Source organism: Pseudoliparis swirei, chromosome 8, assembly GCF_029220125.1.
Source record: "Pseudoliparis swirei isolate HS2019 ecotype Mariana Trench chromosome 8, NWPU_hadal_v1, whole genome shotgun sequence".
In the NCBI taxonomy this organism is placed as follows: domain Eukaryota; kingdom Metazoa; phylum Chordata; class Actinopteri; order Perciformes; family Liparidae; genus Pseudoliparis; species Pseudoliparis swirei.
This window is the reverse complement of record NC_079395.1, coordinates 11,319,979-11,329,385: the sequence shown is the minus strand read 5'-3', so window position 1 is coordinate 11,329,385 and position 9,407 is coordinate 11,319,979. Positions and strand designations below refer to the sequence as shown.

Below are 9,407 nucleotides of genomic sequence, written 5' to 3'. Positions count from 1 at the left end.
CGGAACGACTCCACTGATGATTGTTGCTGTGTTCTTTACAGGCTGTACAACAATGTTTTTGCAATAGAGCCAAATGTTTGCTTAGAGTTGAGTCAGGCCATCTTTTGATAGCTGAGTTCGTAGTGATCACTACGACTCTCTTTAAAAATCCCAGACAAAGACAGGGTAGACAAAGTAAAAGAGAAAAGTAGTGGATTAGTGGATGTGAACCCACTTAACTTGACTGGAGCCTCATGAATTATTTTCAGACAGTTTCCTGTAATTCCCTCTACAACTTGTTGCCACAACATTATATGCAGTAAAGTTCTATACGATATAAATGCTGATATCAATTTGGTCAATAACCTTATAGCATAGTAATACTTCTAATGACACTGGTTCTCATAACTATAACCTACAGATGTTTGTCTGACTGCGGCAGGATGGTTGGCGTGGTAAGGAAAAGGAAAAAGGTTTAAAGATATACTGGTTTGGTTTGTTGTCATACTGGATGGCAGTGGGAACAGTGGTTGGACAGTATGGGGTTTCCTGGGGGTAATGGGGTCAACAGCTGGGGACCACAGATACCCTTGGCAACCAGCTCAGTGTGCCTCAATGAGATCTAAATAATTCACCATGGACCACCCTCTCTGATTTGTAAAGAATATGCTGGGTTGTATCATACTTACAAAGATTAGCTTGTGGATTAAATAAACACCAGATACACATGTGAGCTCTATGTTCAGAAGTAGCAACAAAATGCACCGTCATTAATATTTTGGATCAGAGCCACAAACCAACAACCAACCCAAATGCTACCCTTGTACTTTGAAAGAAAGGGGGGGGGGGGGGGAGAAAAGCAGGTAGTGCGATAGTCTGGCAGGTTATAAGATCAAACATGTTTATAGTAATTACTTTCCTGTAAGCACAAGTTTTCTCATCCATACAACCAGTGAACAAGTCAGTATTATATCAAGGTAAGTGTTTAGTATGTAGTGAGGAGAATGAGTGTTTGTACCAGTGTGTGTCAAATAACACACACTACTCCACATGTTTGCACAGGCGGTTTGCTTGCATGTGTGGATACTTTGTTATTTCTTGACATACAGTGTAATGAAGAATGGTGATGTGCTGTGATACGATGTTGCCGTAGGGAAACTGCTGAGGCATCGAGGTAGCTATACTGAGTGTGTTATATGTGTAACACAAAGAGAGAGCCCCGGAGAACACATCTGACTCCGGCATACTGATCTCTGCATGCCTTTGTTTTGTTTGATATACCTGTGATATCTTTCATGCTGGGGACTTGTTACTGTTTACGCAGGTTTAGTTTAGTTTCCACAGTCTTGCTTAGTCCAGCAGCGGTTTTGTGTCATTACTGGTATCAGAAAACATGCATGAAAGCTATGTGAATGTTTCTCAAGGTAACTTCAGATGCATCAGTTGCAAAAGTGTAGCAAAAATAAAAAAGAATAGCTTGGTGTTTACACATTTTCCCTACATTATTTCCAAATCAGAAGCTGTAATCCAGTGCAGTTGCTTGTTGCTTATCATTTGCAGTTGTTTTCACACAGGCCATAATAATTTGCATTGGACCCAGACAACCGCATCACTATGAGCTGCCAGCACTTGACAGATGTCGGATAAGTTTGCCCAGATGCTGCATACTCAGCAAAATCTGCGTAAGCTCTGTAGTAGGTTGAGTCTTATTTTATTATTCGAACAATAATCTCAATTTTATACATTTCAGTATGTTTGAACACTGAGAGAAAGATCTGTGCCAAATGATCTTGTCCATGAAATCATATCACTAATAAGTCAGTTATTTAGCTCCACCTGCTGTTGTCCTGATGTACACTCGCACTCTGGACTGATACTGTAATGATAATTACAGCCGTCCAGTTTACTTCAAGTTCCAAAGAAGTTTTAGGAAGAAATATATTCATAGAAATAAATGTTTTTGCTTTACATGTTATACGTATGTCTTATTCATGTTTATATGATAGTTATTTCACTGATATATAATTTGTCTACGGACATAGATTTGTTATTCTTTTTCCACAAAACCTAACCAAATCAAGTGACTCTTTGTTTCATTGTGTGGTTTCCTTCGCAGACTGAGGAAGTATGATACAGAGGAGCAGTCACAGTCTGGTACAGAGTCAGAGACACAGGCTGGCACTCTTAGACAGCAATATCACAGGCCTTTTCTCATTAGCAGGCTTCTTAGGATAAATCAGTACAGTTTAGATATTCCTTGTTGCCGTACAGAAGTTAAAAACGATCATTTGTCATGATAAATTAAAGCATCTTCTTGTGTATGTATATATGTATGTATGTATGTACCTATGTATGTATGTATGTATATTTATATATCACCTAACCTAGTCTATGTTATAAATATAACATAGAAACATATAATCTATAATAGTTTTGTGTTTCCATGTAGCATAACCACACTGACATGTAATCTTATATTCTATGAAATATATCTCTCTCTCTCTCGCTCTCTCTCTCTTTCTAGAACTCTCTGTTACACAAACGGGAAGCTATTTCGACTAGTTTGACCCTCACGGCTCCCCATACTCCAACAGACACGTGATCAGTGAAAGGTTATAAATAGAGGTGGTGCATTCTCTTGTTTCTTTGACACACAGGCAGAGTGAGAAGCAACATGGCGTCAACAAGCCGGTGCGTAGCTACTTTTACCAAATCGTTCCCCTCTTCCTTCTTCTTGTGGGCTCTCCGAGTATACATGTGTAAATATTATCGAGTGAGACGTGTTACGGCTTTGTTCCTCCTGTCACCGTTGGGTGTGAGATGTGTTATGAAGATTGCTTCTACTTCGCTACGTTAGCCAAACTAGCTGGCTAGCCGTGTCCAGAAGTCACTGTTCGTGTCTCTGTTACGTTATCTCACCGACGTGCTGCGGCGGAATAACTTCCGCTGAGTATTTCGCAAAGGTCAGTTCGCAGCTGTTTTTTCGTCGCTTCGCTTTGTTTATTTGCCACTTTAGCTCTTTTTCGGCGAACAACAGGTCACGCCAAAGCAACGTCAGTGTGGGTTGAAGCTGGGACATATGCCATCATATTGTGTTGTCTCTTTTATGAGCGGTCTGTGTGAAGAAATACACAAATAGGTTCGTCTGGATTTTATTTTGTATCGTGTGAATTCAAAGTAGACGTTGGTTCATTTGTTATTCCTGACGTCGTCGAGACGGGTTTATTTGTTTAGTTACTTAAGGGATCAACATATATTTACGTTTTAAATATTATACCTGCAATTATTACGGTAGTCGATATATATATATATATATATATATATATATATAAATAATAATTGAAAACAAGTTTAAACCAAAATATTCATTGACTCCAGCTTTAACGGGAGCATCTTTCGTTTTGTTACCTTTAGATTTTTTAAAAACGTCAATTTAATTTCATACAATAAACTATTGAGAACATGACAGGTTAATCAACAATGGAAACAATTGTTAGTTTCAGCCCCAATTAAAACTGTGATGCTTCTTAACTACTGGCTGTTGTTTGGCTTTCCCCTTCAGGTTGTCCAACTGCTGTTGACAGTCAATCATGGATTAATCATTTGACAATGTTTTACTTGATGTCTCATTCACATGTTGACATTAACCAAGCCTGTTTCAGGAAGTTTTGAGCTTTCCGTCGGCTCCCTACGGTTATTTCTTCACGGCAACAAAAAGGGGGAAAGTACAGTGCCAACTGTCACCAGTGTTTATCTACATCTCATACTCTGTTGGCAGTTTAAATCCTATTTAATTGTTTAGCACTTGCTAAATGAGACTTTGTCGCTGTAAACTGGGTTTTGTGTCCTCTCTGGCTGTTTTTATTTTCCTCCCTTTTCCATCTTTAGTTTGCCATTTGAGCTGTTTGATCACGTCACTGTTCTTCTTTTCTAGCGGAGATGTCCAGCAGCTTCCAAGAGTTCAGTGTCCCAACCACCCCGATGCCATACTGGTGGAGGACTACAGAGCAGGGGACATGATTTGCCCTGAATGCGGCCTTGTAGTAGGTCAGTAGACACTGCGATCATGTGCTCTCTTACCTTTGTCAAGCTTTCAGTGTTCACACTAGTGCTGCTTGGTAAACCGATCACCTGGTAGGCCAGTTTAAATGTCCTATACATATTTCATATAGCCGGGAAGAGGAGTGTGGTTTAGAAAATGTGATTCCATTGAGTGGGGACCCCCATCGCCTGCAGATGCTGTCCAAGAGGAAAGCTGTGTCTGATGTTGGGAAGTTTTTTGGTTCAATGAAATCTGGCGTCGCCACTGTTGGTGCTAACACGAGTAACATACGTCACAAAATGTTTTGGAATATGGAGTTGCCATTATGGTGATTAGATTTGAGGCCATTAGTAGCGCAGGGGAGCTAGCAAAGCTAAACAATAATTTCCTGAGTCACTTTCCAGAGGCATTGCAAATGACAAGAAAAGAAAATGATGGCGCAATTTTACGAACACATTAAAATCCCCTATCGTAGGACACGGATCATAAATTATAACACTGGATTGTGGAGGTATGTCCCAAAAAATGCTTTGGCCAAACTGCTATCCCAACATTATACCAACAACACTGACGTGCAGACGCACACTTTTTTAATAATAGCAGACTAGTGGCCAGTCTGTAGTTTTAATACCAATAGCTTAACTTAGTTTGTTTTGAAAAGAAAGTTGTTGGCACATCTTACTTATTTATTTTTAAATAAAAAAACAAAACTATTTACAATAATTGCACAATATCACATTGTTTACGTTTTTCAAGTGTTGCATGCATTCTGGTTTCTTTATTTATTGTATCATTGTGTGGGGCTGAGCAAACCCTGCAGTCATTAATGCCTTCAGCTTATAATTGATGGCATTCATATATGTTGTATTATATGTACTCCTGACTGTAGACTAAGCATCATACACCTAATATCCTGCAAAACATTTTTTTATCAACTTTGTCATGCAAATATTGCTCTTTCACCACCATAATACGAGTGCAATAGAGCGAGTAAAGACAATGGAACAAACCGGTATTCCTGCAACTTCAGCCTCGAGTAGTGTTTGATCCATTTAGTCATTTATTAAAGCACATATTGGCTCAAAAAGCAGAGATATAAAGTGTATGAAGAGAAGAATCCTTTCTACATGTGATGCAGAGTGTAAGACGAGGCTGTCGGGAACACACCGTTCTCCTCTAACGAGCCCCCTGAGCAGAGAGCCGGTCAGGTGGGAGACGAGGGACGCCGGCCGCTCTCTGATGCAAGCTGAAGAGTGCCCTCTGCTCCCATCGCTCCGGCTGTCCTCTGAGGAGATGAATGTCACTTTGACTTGAGATGTTGGAGAGTTATGTACAGTTAAAAAAAAGAAGCCCAACAGGATTAAAATATCAGAAATCTAATCCTCGGCTCTGCCAAGCAGTTCCAAGAACCGGCGAGATGAGATAAGAAGCAATCTGCCCCGTCTTTGTCACACCCGTTGTCCTTTTAACATTTCTGGTTTGATGCCATTAAATGACTCAACAGTTGTTAACATCATATTTTATTATGTATTTTCCCCTTGCAACAACAATCACAATGAAAATAATATTAGAAAGAAGATGGGGGAGGGGGGGGACGACATATCAAATGTTAAGTCAGATTAAGAAAACCGTATAGTAGTAAAACTTAAAGGGCTGTGGATGAGCTGATGAAATACAGTACGGAAGGTTTCAAACAATATTTACAGTATTTGAGTCCCGGAAGAAATGTTTTCATGAGGGAATTTGTGCTGAATATGGCTCCATCTTCTGGTTAATTGATCCAGAGGGATTTATTGGGGACAGACAAAAGAACACAATAAATGCATTTTCTTTGTATGTGTATCTTATTCACTGAATAATAATTTGTCAAAATCCGTCACGTTTTTTAAACTACCATTTCCGATTGGGTGTTACATTTCACTTGTGTTTTAACGATTAGAAGAAAACATGTTTAGAGCAGCAGCTGACGTCAAAAAAACCCCCGAGACAGATGGAGGTTGAAATTGCATCGAGTTGAATTTCATCTATGTGGGGCGTCAAGTTTAGTCCGAAAAGGTCTTCAAACCAAAACTCCTAGGCCAATGTATTACTAATATAGCATTTATGCTTTAAAAGATTATAATTTTTTAAGTGTCATGTTTTTAATCCAAAGTAAAGACGTAGTCCCGAGGAGAAAAACAACTCTAGTAATTATAGGTTTAAGTTATCCTCTTCATTTTAAATGTGTCCTCAGGTGACCGTGTTATCGACGTCGGCTCAGAATGGAGAACGTTCTCCAACGAGAAAGCCCTCAAAGATCCATCCAGAGTGGGAGACGCCCAGAACCCGCTGCTCAACGGGGGCGACCTCACCACCATGATCAGCAAGGTGCACTATGTGAACTCTCCGTGTGCGTCCGCAAAGGAATCACGGTGCCTCTTGAAATCAGACTACGGTGAATTTGACTGATACACATCCACTGTTTCCACCACAGGGAACCGGCGCCGCTAGTTTTGATGAATTTGGTAACTCAAAGTACCAGAACCGTCGGACCATGAGCAGCTCTGACCGGGCCATGCTCAACGCGTTCAAAGAAATCAGCACCATGGCAGACCGCATCAACCTGCCGAGGAACATCATCGTGAGTTAAAAAGGCTTTTGACAAGTGTAGTTAAGCAGCACACACACTCACACGCACACTCACTACAAAACATGGTAAGAAAGGGAACAAGTGAATTCAAACTAACTTTATGTGGTGATATGTAACTCTATGTTCATCATGTCTCCTGTATAAAACAAGGTCTTCAGTTTAGTTTAGCTCTTTAAGCGCTAGACATTGACTCAATAATGTACATGATGATGATAGTAAACTTATATTTCAATAAATAACAAAAGACAAAGAAATGGAGAGAATATGTGCATAAAGGAGTTGTGTATATGAGGCTTTTTTATACTCACTCACCATGACTTGTCATCTTGTTTTGATGAAACATTCGGTTAAAGTGTGTTTTAAAGATAATATACATGATTATAATTCACTTTACAAACACTGTTACAACTACCACTTTACTTGGGTTATTGGAGACAAACACTATTGAATACTATTTAAAAACAATATGTATTTGGGAAGATTGTCATTAAGACTTTTATAAGGATGCAAATAATGATGTTTCTGTAAATGCTGTGTTTTGCTCTGCAGGACCGAACAAACAACTTATTCAAGCAGGTTTATGAACAGAAGAGCCTGAAGGGCCGAGCCAATGATGCCATCGCCTCGGCCTGCCTCTACATCGCCTGCCGACAAGAAGGCGTGCCCAGAACATTTAAAGGTCAGATGAACACTTTTATTTCCTTGAGCCATCTTCCGTATTAAGATTATGACCGAACCATTGACAGTACCCAATCCAACCTAATTGTGGAGGTCTTAATATATTGTAACGGGTAAAAGTCCTTTGTTGACAAATCAATCAAAAAATGTAAGAATTGTTCCTCTTTAATAAAGTCATGTATACGTATTTATTATGTTACAAAGGATAGGAAATTATAGTTAGTTGGATTATCCTGAATTGTGCTGTATTACATATGTCTTTGTATAACATACGTCTTTATTTTCAGTCAGGACAGAAACTAATTGTGGATACGTGACGATAGTACATTGATATATAATCTTTGAAAATGTCTCTCACCTTCTTCCTTGAAAAGTACCAAACACGAAATCCTCTAAATGTTTCACAATGAGATTTAATCTGTGGTCTGTATTGTTGCATTAACAAGGTGTTGACTCCCGACCCTCTGGGCTCGGTTTATAGAAGTAATGGATGCCGGATCGGTGAACTTGCTCTTCTAGAAGTCCGAATTATTATTATTATTATTACATGGATTTCAGTGGAGATTCAACGTCGGAAGAAATATGGCTGAATATATGTTTCTTTGCCATCACTCTCTACCCTTCACAGAGATCTGCGCCGTCTCTCGGATCTCCAAGAAGGAGATCGGCAGGTGCTTCAAGCTGATCTTGAAGGCGCTGGAGACCAGCGTGGACCTCATCACCACCGGGGACTTCATGTCCCGGTTCTGCTCCAACCTGGGCTTGCCCAAGCCGGTCCAGATGGCGGCCACCCACATCGCCAGGACAGCCGTGGATCTCGACCTGGTGCCCGGCCGGAGCCCCATCTCCGTGGCGGCAGCCGCCATCTACATGGCCTCCCAGGCCTCCGCAGAGAAGAAGACCCAAAAGGGTGCGTATGGTGATACTGTTGATGGACACGTGTTGAGACCAGAGGGGGAACAAGATGTGTTCGTCAGTAGTTTGGGTTTTAGAATTGGCCGCCATGGTCACATATACTGGGAGGGGAGGTCTTTGTAGGCCAGAGGTGTCTAAACAAGTGTGACCGGCAACCAATCCCAAGGAAAACCTGGCGTGCATGAATAAATGAGAAGACATTGTAACATAAATAAAAACAATGCATTACAAAGGACTTGAGGACATGTTTGTAGACAGAACATCAGTGTTTATTAATTGAAGCTTTAATTTGTCCGTTTTATTTGTTAGTTTGAATAACCGTAAACCTCTGCTCGGAGTAACGGCGTCTGGGTGACATTTTGAGTATATCGGGTCTGAATTGTATGAATTTTCTTTGTCTGCAATGTAATAAGTAAAATGCACAATTCTCACTGAAGTGGAAGTAGTTGTTAAATGTTTATGAGTCTAATAAAAGGGAAATGGGTGAAGCTGAGGGAGTTGGCATCAAGCACAGCGTCCTGTTGACGTGTCCTTGAGCAGGGCGGCGGCGGCGGCCCCCGAGCTCCAGATGTGATGCTCTTTAGCTCAAAGTTTTTCTGGATCGATTAAAAAACAAAGTAGAATTCAGATGCATTTTACCTCCCATTTGTTCATTTTTGAGCTCCAGAGACATTTTTCAGATTCTACTCGGTTCCAGCGTTGACCCTCTCCTCTGCCGTGTCCACAGAAATCGGGGACATCGCCGGTGTTGCCGATGTTACGATCAGACAGTCATACCGACTCATCTACCCACGCGCTGTTGAACTCTTCCCTACAGACTTCAAATTCGACACACCTGTCGACAAGCTGCCCCAGCTGTGAGGACGCCGCCCCGTAAACAGTGATGATATTTTCCTGCTGTGCTTGCAGGATTGTATGCTTTCTTTAAAATTCATGTTTGTTGGATTTGGATGATTTCCCTTCTAAGACTTCTTGCCTTGTCGAGGCGTCCTCGCAGGAATAAAACAGACACATTCCAGTGCTTAATAAACAGCTTGCAGACTGTACTTGCGGTATTTAATTTGAGTGTGTATACATGTCCAAATTGGAAAATGTAATTGAAGCGTGCAAATTTAGGCTGGTTTCATACTGTATACATATTACTTTGTTTTTGTAGAAAAATTA

The 9,407-nt window shown here is 40.5% G+C and overlaps 1 protein-coding gene across 2 annotated transcripts; it reads left to right on the top strand.

Annotated features, from left to right (window-relative positions):
- Positions 1 to 1,600: 1,600 nt before the first annotated feature.
- On the top strand, positions 1,601 to 9,289 carry gtf2b (general transcription factor IIB). Of its 2 annotated transcripts, none has more exons than XM_056421035.1 (8): positions 1,601 to 1,661; positions 2,637 to 2,670; positions 3,914 to 4,026; positions 6,255 to 6,388; positions 6,495 to 6,641; positions 7,200 to 7,329; positions 7,957 to 8,238; positions 8,971 to 9,289. In XM_056421035.1, the coding sequence occupies exons 1-8, from the start codon at positions 1,616 to 1,618 to the stop codon at positions 9,102 to 9,104; spliced, it is 1,020 nt and encodes a 339-aa protein (XP_056277010.1). In that variant the 5' UTR covers positions 1,601 to 1,615; the 3' UTR covers positions 9,105 to 9,289. The 2 variants fall into 2 exon arrangements, with proteins under 2 accessions (XP_056277010.1, XP_056277009.1); XM_056421034.1 differs by having other exon boundaries at positions 1,601 to 1,673.
- Positions 9,290 to 9,407: the final 118 nt, after the last annotated feature.

What these genes read in the sequence shown, in the direction of transcription:
- gtf2b (XM_056421034.1), top strand. Translation starts at nt 1,616, where the DNA reads ATGTCGGATAAGTTTGCCCAGATGCTGCATACTCAGCAAAATCTGCGT. An exon ending in AAATCTGCGTAAGCTCTGTA is followed by an intron (nt 1,674 to 2,636) that starts GTAGGTTGAGTC and finishes TTTGACACACAG; the next exon opens with GCAGAGTGAGAAGCAACATG. An exon ending in TCACCACCATGATCAGCAAG is followed by an intron (nt 6,389 to 6,494) that starts GTGCACTATGTG and finishes TTTCCACCACAG; the next exon opens with GGAACCGGCGCCGCTAGTTT.